Genomic DNA, 25,387 nt, shown 5'->3' with positions numbered 1-25,387 from the left:
GCGCACTCCAGGGTAGCGTATCCTACTGCTGCTGCCTATCGAAGCTCGACCGACGTTACTTATTGGGTAGCGTGGCGTTGTCGGCGGGCTGGAGGCATCCAGTAGACCATGGCGACCAAGCAAGGGCGAGACGATTGCTAGTGCGAAACTTGCATGGTTTATTCAAAGGTAGATGAAAGAAAATGAGAAGAGCATGAAGTGTGTAAAATTACATTTCGGAGCCCCTTAAATAGGCTGTCTACAATCGTGGGCGGGATCTTGCTTCCGTCGATGCCACGTGACCGGCACGGAAAGAGGACCCCTCCTCCTCTGGTTATACCGAGCCTGCTGAAAGGAAGAAGTTGTCCCGCCTCCCGGAATTGTAGACGCATGTCCGCCTCTTCTGCGCTTTGCGGGTTCGTGGAAGTTCTCTTCTAGGTCCCATTCGAGGAAAGGGCCTCTCTAAACTCGCACACACACACACACACACAAAAGAGGCTGTACACTGCGGGGCTTCCGGCAGACAGGCACACTCGAAACGGTCATGACGAATTAGAAAGTCACGCTTGATTTCGACGAGGCCCGGTAAAAGGTCCGGTGAAAGAAAGTTCTTTCTGCGCGTGGATCAGGACGCCCACAATGGCAAGCGAAGTCACACCTCATTTCGACGAGGCAGGGTGAGAGGGTTGGTTGAAATTCCTTTCGCCACGTGGTCTCAGACGCCATCCCTAACAACACCCACTCGAAACAAGTCCGGAAACTGTATGCCCTTTACGATAGTCCTCTTTGTTCCTACTTGGCTTATAACCACGTGCTTTTTTTTAGCTTCAAACAACAACAACAACTTTAAAATCCTCTGTGGCAGGTAGCACAATTTTAACCGACGAACTAAATTACTCGGTGAGGTGAACGGACATAACTCCTGCTCTAAATAATTATGCTTGATTGAGTAATGAACATAATTGTACTATTTAACTATTTAATTATTTAGTTTCCGGCAAGTAGTGCAATTTACCGGTTGTAGCCGGTGAGTTCGCGAGGCTTATCCACTTGGAACGAATCGCGGGACGGCAACAGTTTCGAAATATTAATTTTCAACGTGTCCGACAACATGCATTGGGGTTCCATTCACGTTTCTGCTTCCCCACATGTGAAAATGTTTTCATAAGTAGTAGGCAGAACAACAACGCCTCTTTACCGCAAGTCTGCGGCGCATAACTCGAAAGCGGAGCTATCCCCAGAATTCGTTCGAGGTCGATGCTGCTTGCAAACTCTAAGATTCATATATTGTAATATGCGCTGTAATATATTTAGCCAGAAAATTAATTAGCGGAATTTTGTTAACTTATCAATGACGCATTTGATTTTTCGTGTAATTTCCACCTCGACGAGATATTTAGTTAAAGGATTACAATTGTGCTATCTGATACAGGCAATGTTCGAAAATTCCGCGCATGTAAATAAACACCCTATATTGACCCTTTTCGCGGGGCAATTTGTTCTAGCGGAACGAGATGGCGCTTTCGGCGGCGCCCCGCACGAGGCCTCAGCGACACGTGCACGAATACGAAACCATTACCGCTTCCACCTCGCGTCTGTAAGATTGGCTATCGGAAATGCAACTGAGTTTCCGCTAACGCAGTGTGCTCCAGTCATGCTGGATTGAATCGTGTGTATTGAAGACGTGCGCGGTAGTGACTGGCTTATTAAGGAATGGAATGAATCTGTGTGGCCAAGTTCGCGGACCGTTGCCACAGCTGTTCGTACGTGTTACCGGAACATCGAGATGTACGGTTTTCTTCAAGGATACACAAATTTGCTCATCCGCCAGCCCTGTATCGCTAACCTTCAAAGAACGTGCTTCAGCCCCGGAACGACGGCAAGCGTGAGTACCGCTCGTTAAACAATGACAAAGGGAGTAGCGCCGCGTCCTGTCATAGTAGGTTTCGCGAACAGCGTCAACACACGTCTACCCTCAACTGGCACGATATCTCACGCTCACTCTATCGCCAACGTGTCAATCAGTGAACGGACGCATGCTTGAATATAGGCACACCATATACGCAGAATGAATGACGCACTACATCGATAGCGCACGAATGGTCGAAGCTGAATGTCTCGTGACGGTAAACAAGAGTAAGCGAGTTAATTGTGGTAATACATATTTGCTACAAAGTATTACAACGTACAGAACAGCTACGTTTCAAGCCTTGCGCGCAGCGAGAACAAATCTATCGGAACTGAGCACACCCGCGAGCGATTAGGCATAAAATAATCAGATAGCGACCGCACAGAGTAAATTTACTGAGTCAGAAATGTAACAAGCCGCTTCTTTAAAATACTTGCGAACTAAAGAACAAAGAACAAACCACGCTAATCCTTTTTAATTCATTAGCGAAACGTTCAGATAGCTTGAAATGAATATTTAGCCTTGCTTTTAGAAAAAGCACGATATACGATGCTCGCGCCGTTTGGACATAGCGTCATCAGCTCCCAAAGCACTTTACGTGTTCTCTGAAGCTGCGGCCAAAGCTTGGTGTCGTCCCCCTATCACCGCTTGCAATATCTGCCGAAACAGAGCTTTTTGCTAAGCCGCACCGGCTTCATGCACACCTATTGTAAACACGGAAGCAACGGAGGCAGTTCAGGCAAGCAATGGACGAATCACCACGTGATCAAACATGGCAGCGCTTATGGAATTGCCACGAAAATGATCAATAGGAAGGAATAATTAAGCTACAGGGCATCGGAGCAAGAGAAACACCGTAGCCGCTGAGGTAAGGTGGCGGCAGGCGAGCTTTTCGTAATTCTGTGTACTTTTGTCAGTTAATATTTCCATATTCCCCCCCCCCCCCAAAGAAGTTATAGAAATGGAAAAAATTACGAGGCGGTTTGTCATTGCGCTTACCTGGTTCCAAGGGAAGGTCATTTTCCTTGCCCACGGTCACCTTGGTCGACCCGTAGATGGCGGCCATCTTCGAACTAAGAATGGTCGCCTGAACGCAGTGAAACAATATGTGAGCTTTGTCGTAATTTCAGCATTATAGTAGTCTACGCGATGGCTTAACGAGTGTGATTCAGTTAAAGAAGGCAGGGATGATTGTACTCACGTTCTCGAGCTTGTCGTCGGGAAGCGCAGCGAGTCCTATGGTAGCCACGTGCCTGAATATTCGTTTTAGCGAATTGTTTTTGAAATTTTGCCAGTCAAAACGCTTCGCCGTAATTCCAAACTCACGCTCGAGCTTGGCGACTTCGGTGGAAACCTTATTCTGTAAGGCGAAAACAATTAGTGAGGCACTAGTTGTCGCGGTCCGTGAGCAGCAAAGCGATCGGAAGTGACGTCAGAGAAAGAAAGAAAAGCAATTATTTCGGGAATTTTGTGAAAATAATTAGCGAAAATCGGATGTATCGTAATATAACACAAGACCCAACAAATTATCGCATTTCTAAGAGCAATATGCATGTGGGACCGAGAACAAAAGAACAAGACCGTTTCTGCAAAATCTTTCGGTACGCTTTAATTATAAACTGCGCTGGTCTTTTGGAACTTGTGGTAACTCGCACCGACGGACAGAACAAGTTAGGATGATTGCGTCTCCGTCAAGGGCTGAGCACTACAATGCAGCGCTAAATGAGTGCTTGACAAACTGTTGTACTTTGGCAGCACGAGGAGTTTTGAACTCGTAAGACGTGGCAAAAATGCCGTATTACTTCTCCTTTTTACTTAAGCCACGTGAACAAGTAGCTCACCAACTTACAGTGCACATATGCTGACGCGTACCGAAGTTTCATCAGTTTCTACTTTGCAAGATGACCTGCGTGGCAAAGTTTCATCAGTTGCTACTTTGAATGATGATGCTAACCCGCAAGTTTCGCAGAGGAGGGGCTAATCTGCAAGTGTAGTTACACGCCCTTATCAATCGAGACCTTTCATGTCAAAGCAGCGTCGCTGCCACCTTTTCTAGATAAGAGTGTTTTCTTTAACTGTAGCATATTTTTTTTTAAAATTGCCTTTGGCAGGTAGCAGAATTCTAAATCTTGAGCTAAATTACAGGATGGGGCGGTCATTACTTCTAGGAGAAAGCAAAATGCATAAGTGAGTAATTAACATAATTACAGTATAGACTCGTGTAAGGGCCGCACTTTCTTTTTTCACAATTTTCGTGAGGTGCGGCTTCCATACGGGACACAACCTTTTCGTCAATATCGTGCCGGCGCAGCCTTGACCTGTGCACAACCCGGATGTACCACACACTTGTGCATACTTTACTTGGGTTGGTGTGGGTCGTGCACACTTGACTTGTGCACAACCAGGGTGCATGTATTGTTGCCTCAGAGGTCAACGTGCAGCACTCGCCACCTAGTAGCGGCATTCAGAAGTACGCAGCGAGCGAAAATTCGCCGATGCGCGCGCGCGGCATCGGGATACCGAAGGTGATTGCTTCTCCGTTAAAAGTTCCTTTTCTTTCTTATATTTTACGCTGCCAAGTTGGGAGTGCGGCCCTCTCGCGGGTGCGGCGCTTACACGAGCCTATACGGCACATTAATTAAATGTTTGATTAATGACTCTACGACGTATATTTCGATCTATGAATTGTACCTTGTGAGTTCGCAAGACATATCCACCTGGAACGAATTCTGAGGATGGCACCGGATTGGAGATATACGGCGTCAAACTTGCGGTGAGAATTCACTGTTGCTCCGATTACATTAAACACACACACACACACACACACACACACACACACACACACACACACACACACACACACACACACACACACACACACACACACACACACACACACACACACACACACACACACACACACACACACACACACACACACACACACACACTCACACACAAACACACACACACACACAAACACACACAGTTTTTTATGCATTGGAGCACAACACAAACTGGAACGCCAATGCATTTCGCCGGACGCACTGAAAATAGTATATGCCAAAATTGGTGTAGTCCTCAGAATTAGTTCTAAGTGGATACGCCTTGCGAACTCACCGGGTACAATTCGTAGATTGAAACATATGTCTTAAAGTCATTAATCAAAAACGTAATTATTGTAATTATGCTAATTATTAACTTAAGTATTTTTATTTCTCGTGGTAGTAATGAACGCCTCATCCGTAACTTAGCTAGAAGGGTAGAATTGTAATATACGCCACAGGCAATTATTAAATATTTGTACAGCTAAAAAAAGCAGCTGGTATATAAATGCCTGCTCGACACTGCGCAGCGTCAAACTCACAATGAAACGAGAAGCCATTGGATTTGAGCTTACCGATTTGTTTTGGTTGTGCTCGGTGATATTGCTTGCATAGTCCCACTGAGAACTTGAGTCCACATTGTTGATTGTTGTAAACGGATCGTTCAACTCTTCTATAAAGGTAAGAGCCAATGTCTCGTCTTTTATCAAGGCTGATACATTTGACAGAGTAGTAAGGTAGGTGTCCTGTAAAGTAAAATAAAGATAAAACAATTGCTTATTACTCCGCTTCACTGTCACCTGGACACCGTTACGAACTAACTGCTACATCAGCACAAAGTTTTAAAACATCTGGTTTTGCCGGTTTTCACACGTGTAGTGGGTGAACGAAGATGGGCTTTAACTATTGCAATAACATGTGGAGATATACGTCCCTTAAGGTTAGTGGACGACGTCTGTTAAAGCAGAGATTAGCGTGCCGGAATGACTTACTAGAAACATCAACCGCTGCTCATGCTGCCTTGCGCATATGCAAATAAATAACGCATACTACTCGTACATCAGCATGACCCACACACATCATTAGCGCGCACAACACATTCAGCACCGCGCCGACTGCCATATAATGCTACGCATATCATGGGAAGTTCTCATTGCTTAATTTTTGTCTTAATGTGAAGCTCGTGGTTCGGATTTAATTTCGGAGTACGAAGGGGACGGATTATTTATGTACCATTTCAGGATAGCCGCCTAAATTAGTGTGACACGGTGCCTCGTCTGCCGCGGCGTATTCACATTTTGTCCGAACGGAGCGCTTTGTACAACATTAATTTAACTGAAGAATGTAATTTGGCAGAGCTATACGGTGAAGGTATGCTGACACACGGTAAGCGTTGTTGACAACATATGTTGCTGCATGGCTATTTCCCGCCAGGTCTTTACTGATGTCAACGCCAAAGTAATTATAGTATAGCACACTGTCTAAAGTGACGTCATTCGGGTTACATGTATGTAAATTAGTGGCTTATCTAGACACACCAATTAATACGCATCTGTTACTGTTTAATTCCATAAGTCATCGTGAAAGCGCAAGAGAGCGTTCGGAAAGCGAGATGCTTACAAGAACTTGTAGCTGGGTGCTTGGCAATTGATCTTGATAACAGCTTAAGAACACAGGAAAACACACCAACGCACATGCATGTCCTCTCACGAATACGAATACCAAAGAAACGTGGCCCCCACTTTTCTCTCTTCACACAAGCGAATGACTACGTAAGTTTGCGTCAAGTTTACGGACTACTGTCTTGTAATTATTGTGCAACTGTAATGCACTTGACAAACATGTTCCGTCTTCGTAACAGCTTCAGCGCGCAAAACACATACAAAAAGAAATATGAGCCACCCCTCTGTGAAGGTGGATGACAAGCTGTGTAGCACACGACTATGAGGTGACACAGAATCAGAACAAAGGTACGAAGACACTGATTGTCTTGATCGGGGGTCATCGTGACGGAATGCGGGCACACACATTTATTTTTATACATTTGCGTTCATTCGCGTTATACATTCTTTATACACATTAGTTATATACATCCATGTTTTCATTTTGCGATATATTGAGGCAAATAATTTGATACCGAAATCACCCCACAGACTGGCAGAAGGCAAGTGTCGTCAGCGCCTTCGCAGAGGGTGGGGCATTATGGGAACGCTGGCATGATGAATGGCAACGGAGCCAGCTGTGGAGCCACGATCCATTGCTGATGATGATATTGTTTGTTCATACAGATTTGTTGAGGGACACGAAAAATGCACGGGACTCTAGCCATAAACGTCTTCGCTGTAAAAAGTCAGAAGCCTTTATGTGAAATGAAGAAAAGGGTCTTTATTCGGTGTTTGTATGTGTGTGTGATTACGTGCGTGTATATTGTTTTCTCGCGCTTTTAGGTTATCACCAAGATAAAATATGCTTGTCGAGTACGCTGTAGTTCCTCAAGAACTGCTGAACAGTATTCCACGAACTTAACAGCGTCTTACATATACCCGGCTAAACCTTTGTGTAGCAGCACATCCAAAGCTACGTGGGCGGAGCTTTCATGGTTATGTTACCACGCCAAGAAGGCCCAACATGTTGCTGGCGGTTTGAGTTAGAGTTTTACCAGCGCATATAACACATTAGCGTCTTTTTTCTTGTCTTTCTCTGTGTGACTGTTTGTACATGAGCCCGCTTGGTGTATTCATACTATGAGTGAAATTGTGGTAAGGTAAATCCGAGATGTATAATCTTTATGAAAAGCGAACGAAAATACATAAACAGTGAGCTGACCTATAAATGTCGCTGAAGAAACAGATAGAATTGTTCATGGCGCTCTTCTCGTAAACACATTACTACAAGGCCTCCTATAATTATACGCTTAAATTGAACTGCATATGCAGTCACAGTCCATTGCAATAATACCTTATGGCAATCCGTACAATATGTTGTATAGGAAGTGCATTTAGTAAGCGAACATTTAAAGGTGTAGCTTTTCTTGCTGAGTTCGAGAGAGTAAAACATCTTTATTAATATTTGAATGGCGAGAGCAGTGTGCGAGGAACCCTCAGTCCAGGGTCCCTAAGATGATTCCGGCGATGTTTCGAGCCCGTTGTATCACTGCTCGGAGGACCTCGGGAGGTCCGTCGCGGAGGGCATCGTCCCACAGCTCTTTGTTGCGTAGGGGGTCAAGGAGAGCTGGCAAGGGAGGAAAGAGGTTTGCAGTGCACTCAATCATGACGTGGAAGATTGTGGGCGAGCTGCCACAGCCAGGGCAACGATTTGCATAACAGTGTGGGTAGAATTTATTGAGAGACAAGATTAGGAAAAGTTGCGGTTTGTAACTAGCGTAATGCCACTGCTTCCTCCCGCGAGAAGGACGGCGGTGGTGCGGCGTGGGTGCGACGAATGCGTGTATAATGACGGAGTATGTCTTTGTAACGGAGCAAGGGATCCCCCCACCCTGAACTAGTCGCCTCACCACGCCGAGTCGCCCGGAGGGAAATTTCTCGGGCTGTCCTGGGCCTTGATCTTATAAAGGCCTTTGACAACGTAGCGCATCAGGCTATACTAGAGAATCTGCAGTACCTAGGTGTGGGCCAGAGGACCTACAACTACATCAAAGATTTCCTCAACCACCGCACAGCGGAACTAAGAATAGGAGAACTACAATCGGACAAGATCCCTCTTGGAAGTCGTGGCACACCGCAGGGATCAGTCTTATCCCCGTTCCTCTTTAATTTAGCGATGATCAGATTACCGGAACAACTTAATCAGATTCCAGGTCTACACCACAGTCTGTATGCAGACGACATTACCCTGTGGGTGGTTAAAGGTAGCGATGGAGATATAGAAACCACGCTGCAACAAGCTGTAGACACGGTTGAAAAGTACGTTACCGACAAAGGCCTCGCCTGCTCCCCGCAAAAATCAGAACTCTTCCTACTCAGAGCCCCTACAAACCGCAAATCCGACACTGCGCCATCCCCAGAAATCACTGTGCGAGCCGGAGGAGGCGCGATCCCGGTGGTGACCACCATCCGTGTACTAGGCCTCTTCATGCAAGCTCACGGGCGCAACGGCAACACAATTCATAAACTGGAAGCATGCGTTCAGCAGACGATGCGACTCATTTCAAGAATTGCCAACCGACACTCTGGCATGAAAGAAGCCAACCTCATGAGGTTGGTACAAGCCTTCGTTCTCAGCCGCATCACCTACATCACCCCGTACCTCTGCCTCAAAGCGGCTGAGAGAGAGAAAATAGAGGGGATTATCCGGAGGGCCTATAAACAGGCTCTTGGGCTACCTATAAGAACGGCCAACGCTAAATTGCTAGCCCTAGGTGTGCACAACACCCTCGATGAACTAGTAGAAGCGCACCTTATATCTCAATACGAAAGGCTAGCTCAGAGTGCCGCCGGGCGAAACATCCTCCAGAATCTCGGCATCAACTACGAGTCGATGCAAAGCATTAAAGTAGACATTTCTCACGATCAGAGGCGCCATCTCAAAATTAATCCACTCCCTAAAAACATGCACCCCGAATTCCACAAGGAAAGGAGGGCCGAGCGGTCCAAAGCCCTACATCAGAAATTCCACTCCTTCAAAGACGTAGTCTATGTCGACGCAGCAGAATACATAGAACGCAACTGTATGTCCCTTGCAGTGGTGGACTCCTCAGGTCAAATACGCGCTGGTGGTTCAATTCGCACCAGAAGCTCCGAAACAGCGGAAGAGGCGGCTATCGCTCTGGCAATAGCCTCCACACATTGTCATTACATTATTAGCGATTCCAGAGCAGCAGTACGCAATTTTGCGAAAGGTCGGGTCTCGGCTCCCGTAAAACACATAATAGACACAAACCAACACCCACGACCAATCCAGATCATTTGGGCACCAGCACACTCCTCCCTACCCGGCAACGATGCCGCCCACACCGCCGCTCGAGGACTCGCCAACAGAGCACCCGGACGGCTCACGCTAGGGTCAGGGAGGGATCGCATGGTCAGTTACCAGGAAATAACTCAGCACTACAGGTTAGCCAGGGCAGAGTACCCGCCAGCACACAAATCGCTTAACAAGCGACAAGAAGTAGCTTGGAGACGACTTCAGACGAACACCTACCCCAACCCCATAGCCTATCACTACTACTACCCGGACCAATACCCTAATACATGTAAGCATTGTAAGCAAAAAGCGGATCTATTCCATATTATGTGGTCGTGCCCAGCCGAAAATCACACAAATCACGAAATAAGTAGTACTGAGCAGTGGGAGGCCGTGTTGCTCAGCTCCGACCCTGACCTGCAGGCCAAGGTCATCGAGAGAGCTGAGGAAGCCGCCCGGGCCCAGGGGCTCGTGGCTGCCTAACAACAAGGTCATCCGTCAATACCTTGTTTTCAAATAAAGTCTTTACTCACTCACTCACTCGGGCAACCGCATGTGCGCGTTCGTTACCCGGCAGCGAGGTATGACCAGGGGTCCAGAGTAAGTGGATGCGGGGAGGTGTGGTTAGTGTATTTTGCGGGATCTGTTTGAGAATTTGGTGCGCCGCTCTCGGGATGCCATGTCCTGATAGGAACGCCCGGCATGCCTGTTGCGAGTCCGTCAATATATACACTTCCTCAGGAACACGGATGGCGTATCGAATTGCAAGAGCAACACCGAGAATTTCTCCGTAAGCGGCATTTATTCCGCGCATTGCAGCAGAGTCTCTCAGGGATTCGGTGCCATCCAAAACTACCGAGGTATAGCGTCCGTGTATAAAGTGTGTGTTTCCGGGATGTTTGCAAGCATGCGGCCAATGTATCGTACACGGGCTTTGCGCCGCCCTTTGTCATGCTCGGGGTGCATATTACGTGGCAATGGATGAATACTTAGTGCTTGGCGTATCGCTGACGACAAGATCATTGGACGGGTTTCAGACTCAAGGGGTGGGACAGAGTATCCTAGCCCTGTGAGAAGATGGCGGCCAGTAGGAGTGAGTAGGAGGCGCTGGCGATGGCTGACCCAATGTGCCTCTAGCAGCTGGCCTAGTGTGTTATGTGTCCCTAAGTTAAGGAGACGGTGTGTGGAAGTATAGTTTGGGAGGCCATGGGCCAGCTTCGTCGCTTTGCGAATCATTGCGTCGATGCGAAGTTGTTGCGCTTGGGTCAACCGCTGAAATGGGAGATGGTATGTAAGGCGGCTGATCGCGCATGCCTCCACCAAGCGCAGCAGCTCCTCTTCTCGAAGGCCCGAGCGCCTGTTGGAGACCCTCCGGATCATGGCCAGAATTTGCTCAATCTGGGTCTGGATAGAAGAGAAACAGTGTAGTTTGACCTGCGATCCGCTTGGATGTGTAGGCCGAGAACACGAGCACGATTAACCTGTGGTATCGGTGTGCCATCCACGTGCACAGTGATAGGGGGAGTAGAGGAACGGCTCCGGGGGCTAATGATTATGAGCTCCGATTTTTCCGGAGCACATCTTAAGCCGCATTTTCTCGCGTACTCGGAAACTGTATCGACTGCTTGCTGCACTCGGTCCTGGATGGCTCCGTCGGAACCCCGTGTCGACCAGATAGTAATGTCGTCCGCATAAATAGCGTGGGCGACATTAGGGATCTGGTCGAGTAGTCGGGGGAGTCCTGCGAGCGCGATATTGAATAAAGTAGGGAAAAGAACTGAGCCCTGGGGTGTCCCACGTCCTACAAGGCGAATCGTACCGGATCGATGCGGTCCCATTCCTACGGTGGCTGTGCGATCTCGAAGAAATGCGCGGATATAGTTGTACATACGAATTCCACAGTGTGAATGTGCAACATTGCGAAGGATGAGGTCATGTTCAACATTATCGAATGCCCCTTTTAGGTCTAAGGCTATGAGTGCTCTCGTTTGGGCGGATGACGGAGGTCGTATGACTTCGTCTCGCAATTGTAAAAGCACATCTTTGGCAGACAGATGAGCCCGATATCCGTATTGAGAGTTAGAAAAGAATGATTTTTCTTCGAGGAAGGACTGCAGACGCCGCAAGAGTACATGCTCCATGAGCTTACCAATGCAGGATGTTAGGGAGATGGGTCGTAAGTTTTCAACTTTAACAGGCTTGCCCGGTTTCGGGATCAGTGTGATGACGGCGTGTCGCCATGCTTGGGGAAGCATGCCCTTGCGCCAGTAGTCATTGAAGATATGGGTGAGGTGGTTAATATCCGCGTCACTGAGGTTACGAAGGGTGGCGAATCGGATGTGGTCGGCTCCCGGTGCCGTGTTGTGGCGTAGGTCTTGTAGGACCACCCGCACCTCGTCAGATGTGATGTCCGCGTCTAGCAATTCGTTCGCCTCGCCTACATAAGGATAGTCAGGGTACTGTGGCGGCGGGCCTGTGGGTATGAAATGCTTCTCTAGCTATCTGAGGACTGTCGAGACATCGTCCCTGTACTAGTGCATTAGGATGTGCAGCTGTTGAAATGTTTTTCCCTTTGCTGTGGTGGGATCTGTGAGTGAGCGAAGAATCGACCACGTTTTTTCTGTGCTCAATGTGCCTGAGAGGCGATCGCAAAATCCTCGCCAGTTATTCCTCGTAAGGATCTCTGCATACTCCTGAGATTCCCGTGTAATTTAATCTATACGTTTCCTAAGTTTGCGGTTGAGGCGTTGTTTCCATCGTCGTGTCAACCCTCTGCGGGCGTTCCAATGATGAAGTAAATGCGGGTCTATGTCTGGTGTCTCGGTTGTGGTGCGCAGTGTGCTCGTGGTGGCCTCTGGATCTTGTGCGAGAGAGTGAGGCACATTTTTGTATCCATCTGGCCTCTCACGCCGGACGTGTTTAACGGGATGGTGGCGCCATCTAGGAGCGTTATAGCGAAGTAGTAGCTTAGCAGTTTACGTTTACGTGTTTTAAGGACAGAGGTCTATACAATAATTACTAGAGGGAGCCGTGGCGCATGTGCCTATGGGAGCTGCAAGCCGAACTACTCAGCCAGCATGGGAATGACGCTTAGTACATGAATTCGCCTAGCCTCCTTCCTTTTGACTTAAACAGGCTTTGTGACTTAGCAAACTAACTCATCGATTTCAACAAAGTACGGCGTTATAAATAATTGAATAAGCATGAATAAAATTGTCCGATGGTAGGATTCGAACACAGGACCTTCAGCACACAAACCTGATATTGAAACTATTACGTCACGGACGTAGGCGTAGAGAAGAGGCATAGAACACACTTTCTCGAGGGAAAGCCAGCGCCTTGAGACGCTTCACGCGTTCCGATCCGCAGTCGCACTAGAAGACACCGAAGCCTCAGAAACACCATGGTGCAACACGACGCTATGAATCTACAGTGAAAATATAAACAAGTAATATATATGCAATGGGCTGCATGTAAATATATGAGTACATAATATCGAGACTGTCTATAATTCGCGGCAAATAATATCATTTCCTCGTAATTTATACCTCTGAAACCACACTTGATATACATGGTTCATGAGCCAATCACACCAAAGAATGTTTCGTTTTACGTCGGAAATGGAGATGGATCTGCCTGAATTTCTTAAAACTTTATTTTAAAGCGCGGAGTGTGCAAGAAGTGCGCAATTAGAAGTCTCACGTAAAGAAAGCAAGCCGTTTTGCAAGCAAATTCCACGGCATACGAAGTCGGCGATCTTGGTTGTTCACTTTCGGGGATGCAATAGGGAGTTCGTAATTAGGGCACCAAGCGCCTTGGGGCGCCGAGAAGATAGCGGGCCACAAATGAGCATGCGCAGAACGCAAGGGTGCCTTGGGTCTTTGCGTTAGGGTCGACCCAAAGACCCTAAACTCTAAATGTAGTGTGGCTTCCCAAGCCGCCTTGGGTGGCTCGTGCGGGCGACGAACAGTCTCGTGATAGAAAAGAGAAACATACGAACCGCAGCCATGCAGAGCTCGGATCTCTCAGTCAAGTTATGGCGCCAAGCATGATTGGCCACAAAGCTTCGTATGCGCGGTCGCGTTTCACTCCCAACTTACATCGGCATACAACAGTTGGTTGCAGAGCAAGCTAGCGGTGTCCCGGGTGGTTTTCGGTATATTTAGAGGCAAGAGACGCCGCGCGACACCGGAAGACAATAGTAGAAGTCGTGTCGGCGTCCCCCCTCCTCCCCCCTCCGCCAGGACTAGATGGTAACCAAGGGTCAGTGGGATGCCTCGCACTGGGCGCTCTCGAGTAGACTACAAATGAAGCTGTGCAGGATGATATGGGCCGGTCGAGCTCGGAAGTGGGAGAAGCTCAGAGTAAAATTGAAAAAAAAAACGACGAGGAATATGGAAGAAAGTAAATGGGTTGGGAGAGTGTTTAGATACTTGTACAGGAAAACATTGAGTCACAGTGAAGGAAAAGAACTAGGAAGCTTACCAGCAAGTATGCGACCGGTATATTAAGCAACATAACGAAGAACTCTAAACGGAAAGTCAGAGAGGCAGAGATGATCTCATAGGTGGCGGCAATGGAAAAGAAACCTGCTATGAGTCACTACTTAAGAGGAAAAAGGAAATTAGGAAAGAAACAATTTACGATAAATCAAAGAGAAGCTCATTACCTTTCAAAGCGAGATTAGGATGCCTTAGAACAAGCACTTATAAAGCGAGATACAACAAGAAAGAATAAGCATATGCTTGCTGCGGTAAAGCTAGCGAAATGATGGAGTATGTTTTATTAGAATGTGAAGAAATCTGCCTAGCGATAGATCTGGCACTTCTGGCTTCTTTGAAGCCATTGGGTTAAGCGAGAGCATGGGGAAAGTAAACATGCCCGCAGTAGAGATTAGTAAGAGGCGATTGAAAGATTGGCGAAAAAAAAGCAGTGAAACGACAACAACAAAAAAAAAAAACGGAGGCGTACAAAGTTGCCAATAGGGGTTCAGAAAGTTTGGTGATGGGGATCCTTCGTGTCTTTTTTTTCTATTTCCTTTCTTTCTCTTTTTTTAAAACGTAGGTAGGATATTACGCAATATAATAACAAGAGTTTGGTGGCGCAACCCACCTCCCCGTTCCAAAGGGGACGCAAATAGCATCCACCCATCCATCCGCGGGAGCAGCGGCGTCGGCCGTGCGGGGAACTAAAGGAACCAGAAAGCTCACATTCGCGCATGCGCTGCTGCACGGTAATGAAGTAAACGCTTCTTGGGGACAGAATGGATTCTAATTGCGCTGTGCACGTACGCGCATGCTGCCTCCGAAACCACGATGCGTTCAAGGTGTCCGTTGTACTCGCTCGTAGTCAGCAACTCCGCTTAACACAAGGCTCGATATCATTTGTGCGCGCCCGCGCTTATGTTTTTGCGTGTGTGCTCGTGCTTGCGTGCGTGCGTCTACTAGTGCTTCGAATCGTTGTGCACTCACACAGACCTTCGCTGTATATATGTAGATTCCAACTCGTTGGATCTGCTGCATTCTTTCTTTTTCGCGTGCTACTCTTTGCATATACAGGTGTGCTTGCCCAGGTCGCGGACTCACTGAAGACGACCAAGTTACCAGCGTCAAGGTGGCTGGCCATTGGGACCGCCGACACCCTCGCGCAGGTCGTGTTCGTTGCAGGTTAAGGCGCGTTCACAGTGGCGGGAAAACGCGCAACGCAGAACGTTTTCCGCGCGCCGCTTCCCACACAAACCGGTTTTTCTCCCGCAGACAGGCTGCTGTGCCGTCACAGCACCTTTGCCGTAGTCATATGCAGCCAACGAAATATTCCGCAACACACCAATATCTTGATTTGATCTTGATTGTGAAATTGAGATCACCTTAGGAACAGGCGCTCATGTATGGTGCACTGGAATATCTCACGCTTTAATGCATCCCAGCGGCGCCATGTTTCTTTACACAGGCAGGAAAATCAGACGTGGCCACCAGAAAGCCAGAAAACGAGAAACGGCAAGAAAGGGTAATCCTTTACATAGCAAGTTGTCTGCTTATTCCGTAAAATTAACCTTGAAGAATAAAAAATCCGTGCCCTTCAACTATGTGAAGAAGGATGATCAGCGAAGCTTTGAATGTGGGCCTCTTAACGGCGAATTGCGCGTCTGCCGCGGGTCGACCTTGCATTGCACTATTTTCCCGATCGGCCCACGTATGAAACATTGTTGGTGTATGTCCACGGAGACGAGATCCGACAGAACCTACCCATAAAGATCTTCGCTGTGAAATAGAATAATTGGTATGCTTTCTTTTACTCTACGTAGCCCTCAGATGTTTACATAGGCGAACTACATAGCAAAAATTGGAGGACGCTTAAGCTTCGCCTTCAAGAGTGGAACGCGACAGCGTTTCCGTCGACCCGCCAAGGGGTGTAAGACAATGGGCTACGGCGCAGCGACTACGCGCCCCGCATCGGACGCGGTGAGCGTCGAGCAACGCAGCGTTCGGCGCGACAACGAAATGTGCGCCTGATCAAGCGACGCACGCCTGAGCCTTAGAAACAGCTCGTTTCTAAGGCAACACCGCGTTCACTAGAGGCGCTTTTGTACCCCTTTGAAGCATCAAACTCGTGGCTCAGTGGTAACGTCTCCGTCTCACACTCCAGAGACCCTGGTTCGATCCCCACCCAGCCCATCTTGGAAGTTGCTTTTTATTTATGAAGTGCCTGCCGTGATTTATCGCTCACGGCCAACGCCACGGACGCCGACACCGACGCCGACGACACCGGCTTTTCTGCGACACGAGCTCCTTAACGCTATCGCGTTAATATATAAACTCCGTTTCATACATAATGTGCAACGCTATGGAAGCTACGCAAGTAGTGCGGTCTCCAAATTTTATCACTCCGCGCGTTCCGTCTATGCTTCGCTGGGCGTCAGCGGCGTTTGCTCGCGCGATCATGAACGTGAGGCTGCCGTGACGGGATGCGAATAAAAAACAACGAAAAGCAAATTGGTATAAAGTACGTGTTAGCAGCCTAATGATCGCATGGTTCGTCTGCTTCAAGGGTCAATTCTTATTTTCATTCAGAACTGACCTTATATAAAGAAAATATTCACAACACTGGGTCAAAAGAAACCGACCGGACTATTTCTAAGTGCGAACGCAACCACTACAAAAAGTATCTCTAGCCTCCACAGCATTGCACCTGATGTATGAAACGGAGTATAGGTGCACTTGGGCTTCGTAGCTTTGGCGGTGCTGCCACAGAAAGTTGCCGCCGGGTATAGTCAATGACGTGGATGAAATATGTATAGACACGTGCTATATCAGCTGGAACACGGTGTACGTGTTCAAATTTCTGTAATAAATACCAGTGACTCCAATTATTCAGCGCCGCCATGCCGTCTAGCAGCCCTTTTGAGCACGAGTACAGTGACACAAAACCAGACCAGAAACGAGTGCTTAGAAAAAGTTTATTTCGACAAGAGACGATACGAGCACTGAGTCACAATCCCGGCACAATTCCACCAGGACCATAACACAAAAACGAAACATGGCACGTTTTCAAAGTAGTGTCCGAGCCCTCACTCGCCAACAACGCTGCGGCCCGTGCTAAGAAGCCCGAAAGAGATTAATGAATGAAGGAATGCTTCTTTCTGCTCCCTGTCTCTCTCTTTTAACCCCTTCGGTGTCTCGGGGTCACGTCATTTTCGGCCAATCGTCGAGCCCGCTCAGGTGTCGTCATTTTCCTCCAATGCTAGGCGCCCGTGCAAGTGCCGTCACAGTCGGCTCAGGGGGGTCGCTCCAAGGGCTCCATTGTCCGAGGGGTGACTTGCCATGGCGTTGCCTACGGGTATGCAAGCGCTCAGCTGGGGGAGACGGGTTGTTTTCGAGCGACATTTCAGAGCTGCAAACCAACTTCGCTCGGGACCCAGATTACCTGGAATCGTGCCAGGCTCCCGTTGCACTCTCGGGAAGAGTCAAGCAGAGGGACAATAGGTAGACGTGCGGCGCACGAGGTAGGGGTCGCCAACTTGTCTGACAGGTCCGGTAACCTGTTAGACACGCTTCTACGCACCTTAATTGGGTGCGACGGCGATTCGATGCGGTCTGGTGAACTCGAGTGATGCCAGGAAAAGGGTCCGTATCTAACAACGGGTAACCCGTTCGGTCCTGGGGCCGAGCGACGCTTCATGGAAGATAATGCTGCTTTTACCTTGTCAGCTGACGGTTGTGCACGAAGACGTTCAGCGTCTTCGGGTAGAACCTGACGCAGATCACTAAGCATATCGACGTTATCGTGACTCATTCTCGTATTCGTACGCGCAATGTTTTCAAATTGCTTTACAAAGAGCGAATAATCACGCGCGGGAGGCCACATAACAGGAAGTGCTCTAGGGCCCACAGAACCGAATGCATTCGGCTGTCTTAAAAGCGAGTTCCTTGCAAAGCGCTTAACTTCAGGGTGTGCACACGGATTACGTCTGCATTGCCAAGCAGCAGCTGGCCAAGAGGACGCTGCGATGAGGCGTTGGAAACGCCTGCGTAGGTCACGCTGCCATGACCGCATCAGCGGAGTCAGTTGACTCACCCAAAGGGCAATACGGAGTTTCCTTGCAGTATCCGCCAGTTCTTCTGACCTGCGTCGTCTGAGTGCACGACCTCAACTAAACAACGCAGACGCCACTGCACCTTCTGCGCGTCCCATGACTCTGGGTCAGAACTAGAAATGGAGGTTCGCAATACTTGGGCTTTCTCTATGCTTGGGCTCCCAAACATTGGGCAATACGCCTAAAATTTGGACACCTATTAGAACGGTTTCGATGTTTGCCATATCTGAGATAGCAGTCGTTGGCACTGAAGGTAGCTGCGAAGATTTTCCAAAATTATTTCTCGAGTGAGCAAGGAAAATAGAAACTATTTGTTACCTTTAGGGGTAGTACCATGCTTTGAGTAAGACTTTCAGTGCGACAAAAACAATTAAGATAGCAAATTATTAATTTCTTGTAATTCAGGTGGAAAATAATGTCACGAGTAACACTTCACCGCTTAACAGGGACGCCACAAATGCTGTGTGGAAGCGCGCACGGCGGCTTAAGCAAACACACACTGCTCGAGCTCTTTGACACGAGACTTCTTTCATGCGGATGCTTACCTATTCCTGAGTGTGTTCAACGTTGTGTGATGTTACATTAACGCAAATACTAACTACATTATGCTCATGATGTGTTTACGCTCGTGTTGAAGCGATGCACGAAAATGAATTAAGTTGAACTTTAAAGCGACGCTTTCTTTGTGTACCGTCCCGGAATTAATGTGACTGCTTCTTCTTCTGGCGGCTGTCTGCTACTGAGTTCGTATCTCGACAGATATTTATGTTTGTATGCGGGCCAAATGACAGTTCCGGCAAGCGGGGTTATTTAACTCGTCTGTTCTAGCCAAGAAAATAGTGCGAGGAAACACACCTCTGTTCTGCGTAAGAAAAAGAGAAGTCCTACATGGAACCTGAATATATATATATATATATATATATATAGTTTTGACTCATACGAATCTTTAAAGCACGCCGGCCTCCTAATGCAACGGCGCACTATATTGAACAGAATCGTTGGTTTCCTTATTTCTTTTTATTTGTCAAGCAGTCGGTAATTTTCTCGAAGCAATAATATACTAATTGGGATGCAGTACTTAGAACAAATACCGCTCAGCAAGTGTATGGCGTATTTATTCGTCGAAACATTTAAGTACGTGCACGATATTCACTTCCCTGTAAATGCACGTAAAAAAAAAAAAGAAATCGTAAGCCATGGATAACCCCTTAGCTACGCATCGAGACTATGATCAGTTATATCGGAGTTTTATGTCTACTTGTAGTCCAGACAACCTTTAAAGTATTTTCAAACACTACAGTAACTTATCAACTAACGAAACTCCCGTTTGCAAGAAAAGAACATTGATGATTATTTTCAGATATCTAAACGGGATGATGCGAGGTGGTGTAAAACCGATTGAACACTTTAATGAATCCCGACCACTGTTTTACTGGATGTTAATTACACCTTATTGACACTTTAACTGAATGTTAATGGTAAGCAGCTTGGCGGCGCTCAGTTGGGCCGAGGCTCCAACAATTTCGCCAACTGCAGGCACAAATAAAGTTTGCTCCAATCTAATCCAATCCCGCTAATAGGGCTATTGCAACCTAGCCTCGTCCGATACATCTGTTTATTTAGAAAAACAAAAGCAAAATGAGAAGCCTCTGTTGTTCCGCCCTGTGGCATTAACAGCGATTTTGTCTAAAATTAAAGTTTGAATAAAAACAGTAGTAGTGACATTGGTGATATCGGGATAAGGCTGGTGAAATTTGTTGGCTATATTTTAGCACCGATTATTGTTCGCATATATACAATTACTGATTAGCTACCTCCATTGTTCCAGTGAAACGTACATATTGTGAAAGTAGCAATGCTGTAAAAATAACGTGATCGCAATGAGTTAGGAAAGTATATACTTGTATATCTACTGCAAATTTCTTCAGAAGCCTTCGAGAAGGTAAATACATTTAAGAGTGTCAGATCTTTTTTTGAATGATGCAAGCTGCTGACAGTGTGCTGATTCGGTTTTCTCAAAAACAAACCCACAGAACTGGCCTAACCTAATATATGCAACCTAACACAGTTTCAAAAGAAATATGTAACCCTTGGACAGTTTGTTAACTATACTAAGGTATTTGATTTAGTTAACCACGAACTTCTAATAAAAAGCTTAATCATTATGGCATACGAGGCTGCACACTGGTGCTAATAACACTTATCTATGCCATCGGCAACAAATTATCCAAATAAATATATCAAGGTCACAGCTTATGAAGCTATATAATGCGGAGTTCCGCAGGGGAGTATATTAGGTGTTCTGTAGTTTACTTTATATGTTTTGATGTAGTACGTAATAATCGCAGTGCAAACGTTGTTATGCGTGCCGATGACACCAGCATTTTCTTTTATGCTAATAAAAACCTTAAAGATACGTGTAATGACAAATTGCAAAAATTAGCATTACGGTTGTTATCTAACCGTATGAAAATTATTTACAGCAATACAAAGGCGATTATGTTTAGACCAAAGAACAAAGAAACCTCTCCACATGTAGCTATTGTTTCTTTAATGGTTATAACACTGAACTTGTTAATCACTTTAAGTGTGTAAACGCGGTGTTCCCAGCAAAAATGTCCTGAACTAATCATATAAATCTTCTCATTCAAAAGATTGCTCCCATAACAGGAATAGTTGGTCGCCTGAAACACCTTCCCTTGACAAAGGCGAAATTCATCATCATCATCATCATCATCATCATCATCATCATCATCATCATCATCATCATCCTTTCTTTGTGTCCGCTGGTAAGATGAAGGCTTCTCCCATCGATCTCCGATTGTCTTGCCCTAACTGATTCCAACTGGCCCTCGCAAATTTCCTAATTTCATCATCCCACGTAATTTTCCGCCGTCAGGTCTCGGCGGCTCTTGAAAGACAAAGGCCGAGAGAAACCGACGGAACGTTGCCCCTCAGGGCGACCGACCGCGGGAATAACACGCGCTGGAGTTGAGTAGAGACCACCCGCTGAGAAGACGTCAGGGCCCGCGTCACGGCGCCTTTTAGTCATGGTGTCGTTCTGCAGGCGACTACATGAAGTAGTTTCTCTCTCTCTCTTCCGCCGTCCTCACCTGCGCTTCCCTTCCATTGGCACACGGGCGAAATTGTTATTTATTATTCCTTGTTTCATTCACATTTGACCCACTGTATACTCATCTGGAGTACGTCGACGTTTTCTCACCAGCAAAAATACATATAATGCGATAAGTCTTCATTCGATGCATGCTAATAACGAATGCCCTCTTGGGACAAGAACTGCTGATCTATTTATAGGCGCTCGTGTCATTAGAATCCAACAGTAGTACCACTAGAGGCTAAGCGTGCGAGTTTGGTGTGATCTCTAATTACATTTGCGCTGCTGTGAACTTTCGTAATGCCAGCAGCGGGCTCGTCCAACTGCCGAATAAGTAAAGCGCCGTTTTACTCACCGACGGCGGCAAAGGGCGGTAATGGCGCATGCAATGTCACCACTCCCCCGTTTAATTGGGTGGCGGGAGATTTGAATTTCGAAAAAGGTATTCGGACCCAAAGCGTCAAAGAAAAAATAAAGCGCCCGAGATCAAAATTTACGCGGAAGGGGCAGCCATCCCAGAAGTGGAAACCCTAAGAATCTTGGGAATACTGATACAGTCAAACCAAAAAAACGACACACTAATTAAGAAGCTGAGAAACACCGTCAACCAAATCTCCTTCCTCATCAGACGCATCGCGAATAGGCGAGGAGGAGTTAAAGAAGCCGAGACCAGGAAACTAATTCAGGCTTTCGTTCTTAGCAGAGTCATCTACTCTACACCATACGTCATTCTCACAGTCAGAGAAAGGAACGGCGTGGATTCTCTAATTCGACAATCCTATAAAATTGCGCTCAACCTCCCTCGTCATACCCCAAATGAAAAACTACTACAGTTAGGAATTCATAACACCTTAGCGGAAATGACGGAAGCACACCTCACCGCACAATACGAAAGACTATCAGGAACTGAAACGGGACGTTTCATCCTAAAGAAGGCAGGCATACAATATGAAGGAATCCGAGCACACACCTTGCCGATTCCAAGACACGTGCACGAACACTTAATAGTCCATCCTCTGCGCAAAAACATGCGTCCACAGTACGATACAAACAGAAGAAAGGCTAGGGCACAAAAACTTCACGAAAGATTTTCAGTTCAGAAAGATACGGCGCATGTGGACGTGGCAGAACATGCGGACAGAGACGCCTTTCCCTGGCAGTTGTCGATCATCGAGGTTCTCCCCTCGCATCAGCGACAATCGATAAAACAAAATTTCCAGAGGAGGCCGAAGAAGCTGCCATAGCTTTAGCTATTACCTCCACCACTGCCAAATACATCATCAGCGACTCTAAAACCGCAATTCGAAATTTTTGCAAAGGAAGGGCCCACTCAGCAGCCATCAGAATATTACGAAAAATCTCCAATACCCGCCAGATCACATTGATCTGGGTCCCCGCCCATTCAGGCCATCCTGGAAATGAGGCGGCGCACCAATTTGCCCGAGGATTCGTAGTTAACCGGGAGGTGCGTTACCCCGAGCTCAGGTCGGCCAAGGAGCGAATGACGACCTACAAAGAAATTACTGCCCACTTTAAGAAAGAAAGACAAATCTTCCCAGAACCACATAGATCTCTAAGTAAAACACAACAAGTCAGTTGGCGACAGCTCCAAACAGACACTTTCTTTAATCCGTACATATACTCCATATGGTTCCCAGAGCAGTTCAGCCCCGTCTGTTCTCTCTGTGGGCACCATAAGGCAGACACACCACACATCCTATACTCATGTAATCAAGACAAGCCGTCGAAAAGTCTGCAGCTCTCTACCCAATTGCAGTGGGAGGCCGCGCTGCTCAGCTCGGACCCGGAGGTTCAACTCCGAGTCACGGAGCGGGCCGAAGAGGTCGCCGAACGACATCGTCGGTCGGCCACCTGGCGTCCGGCCTAGAAGAGGAGCCCACTGCGGGGAGGGGAACGTCACCGCAACCCCCGCCTAAGACCTCTTCTATAATAAAGTTTATCTCCTCCTCCTCCCTTCTGATGCAATTCGCTCGTAAACTAAGTCTTGGCACGAAACAAGCGCTGCGCGGTTTGTGGAATGGTATTGAAACAGTTCACGTCGACTTAGTATTTGCCTTTAGTGTCCCTTCAAGCTTTGATTGTACAGCATGCCAGTACCACATCCGCATGCAATTTGAATATCGGCGCCACTTTCTGTCCTCCCGAGCTACTCGGCAAACCAAGTTTGCGCTCCTTAAAAGACCTGCGCAGGGATGAGTATATAATAAGTATCTCCAACGCCTGCAATTAACCCACACCCTAAAACTTTTGCAGGGAATCACCTATGATATGCTTCGAACCTATCTCCTGAAATATTGTTGCCGCAATTTATTTCCTCTTGAAGAATGAGTGAGCGTTCTAGTGCTCTATATGATACCTCAAAATAAGTGCAAAAGGAGAATTAATTTTCATTTATGCCATAATCACCCAGCGTCCTTAATGTTCCTTTTATTGCTTCTAGCGCGCTTCCCATTTCCTCCAAATTTAAACGCGGTACATGATGTAGTTCTTCCAATAAACTTTGAAAGCATGTGCACAATATTTTCGAGTATTTCCAGTCTCACTAGTGGCTTCGCCGAAATATAAGCCGACTGTTTCGATTCGGATAAAAGCCTTAGACGTTAGAGCGCGAAACACCGTTCGAAGTTGAACTGCTCATTCATTCTCTTTTTCATAACTCATTTGATACAGCACGCTTCGTGTTCAGTGTAACAACATTGAAAGAAAATATTGTGTGTAGGGGCCATTGTTCTTACGCACATTTTTTAACAAGGTGGCCTTTTTGTTACTCCTTTACGTTCGATAAAGCATTTGGCATTTTTGCTGCCTGGTGTGTACGTAAAAATAAAGAGCGAAGAAAAAAACTGAGCCCTGAGACTGTTTCATGGTGCTGCTAACCGACAGCCACGCGCTCCGAGTAGCCCGTTTCAATCGCTGAGCACGGTAACTTGCTGGGAACATATAATGTTTAAGTCTGTTACGATTCTCTACAATCTACGAGCAACATCTTCAATATTAGAACAGGAATTAGAACGTTAGCGAATTAATTTTTATGACCCAGTCGGATGTACAAGGTTCCAAACAATGAAACCTTCCATGGGGAAGCGAGCGTGCTCTGAAAGCTCCTTTCACCCGTCCTCGCGTAAGGAACGGTTGCCGCACGCCTGGGTTGGAGGGCGTCTCTGAAAAGCTTTACGCGAACAGCTTTATTAAAAAAGAAAAAAGAAAAATGTCGGATTGTCACAATCTTTAAATCGAATTGCTAACACGTGGGGACGGGTGGGCCCTTTCTTCCAGTTTTGTTAACTCAGCGCGAGGAACCGCCGCAGTCGAGCGTAAAACTTGACGAGTTAAAGCACGACAGACACGCCGGCGTCGCCAGACGCCACTCATGCCGAACGTGCGACCGAAGCGAGCGACTGGCCTGGCGACGTGCTTGCACGTCTCCGCAGGCGGGCGACAGCGCGCTCGCGCTAGCAAGCATCGCGTGGGCCAGCAGTGAGGTGAAGCGCTCGTTCAAAGCCAAGGGCAGCGTAAGGACGCACGAAAGCAGCTTCGCAGCAGCCTTGCGCCGAGGAAGCACCGCGGAAGCATTCGCCGATGGCCCCACAGTAAAGAAACTTTCAGGATCAGAATAGGTTTTTATTGAGATGATTAGAAAGATTACATTACCTCATCAGAAAGATTACCTCACCGCAATGAAGGCTTCCTTACTGAGGTTAAGGAAGATATTATTGTTCGGGCCTAAAAAAAAATTACTGGTCCTTTCTCAACAAGACTTCGAACAGAATGCACTTGTTCTGATACGCGTAGAATAAGCCGTGTTTCCTTTAAAGATTTTTGCTTGATTGCAGGCATGCCCTGTATACGGTTTCGTAATAAGTCATTTATAATAATTTATTATCTTGATATATTTTGCGGTTTCACATGCTGGAGTTACGATACGATCACGAGGCACGTCTTGAGGGGGGGGGGGGGGGTTCAGGTTAATTTTGACCCCGAGGGGTTCTTTAACGTGCGCCTAAACCATAGCACACGAGCGT

At 47.0% G+C, this 25,387-nt stretch overlaps 1 protein-coding gene across 1 annotated transcript in view; it reads right to left on the bottom strand.

Moving 5' to 3' along the window:
* The window catches only part of LOC142583233 (angiotensin-converting enzyme-like), a 99,974-nt gene that overhangs the window by 43,014 nt on the left and 31,573 nt on the right, over window positions 1–25,387 (bottom strand). Inside the window, exons 2-4 of the mRNA XM_075693605.1 lie at window positions 5,289–5,459; window positions 3,090–3,248; window positions 2,888–2,975 (exon numbers count right to left, since the gene is read on the bottom strand). Coding sequence (XP_075549720.1) covers window positions 2,888–2,975; window positions 3,090–3,248; window positions 5,289–5,459 — 418 coding nt within the window. The remainder of the gene's footprint in view (window positions 1–2,887; window positions 2,976–3,089; window positions 3,249–5,288; window positions 5,460–25,387) is intronic.

Source organism: Dermacentor variabilis, chromosome 5 (genome assembly GCF_050947875.1).
Source record: "Dermacentor variabilis isolate Ectoservices chromosome 5, ASM5094787v1, whole genome shotgun sequence".
Classification (NCBI taxonomy): Eukaryota; Metazoa; Arthropoda; class Arachnida; order Ixodida; family Ixodidae; genus Dermacentor; species Dermacentor variabilis.
The sequence above is the reverse complement of the archived record's forward strand: the minus strand, read 5'-3'. Positions and strand labels throughout refer to the sequence as shown.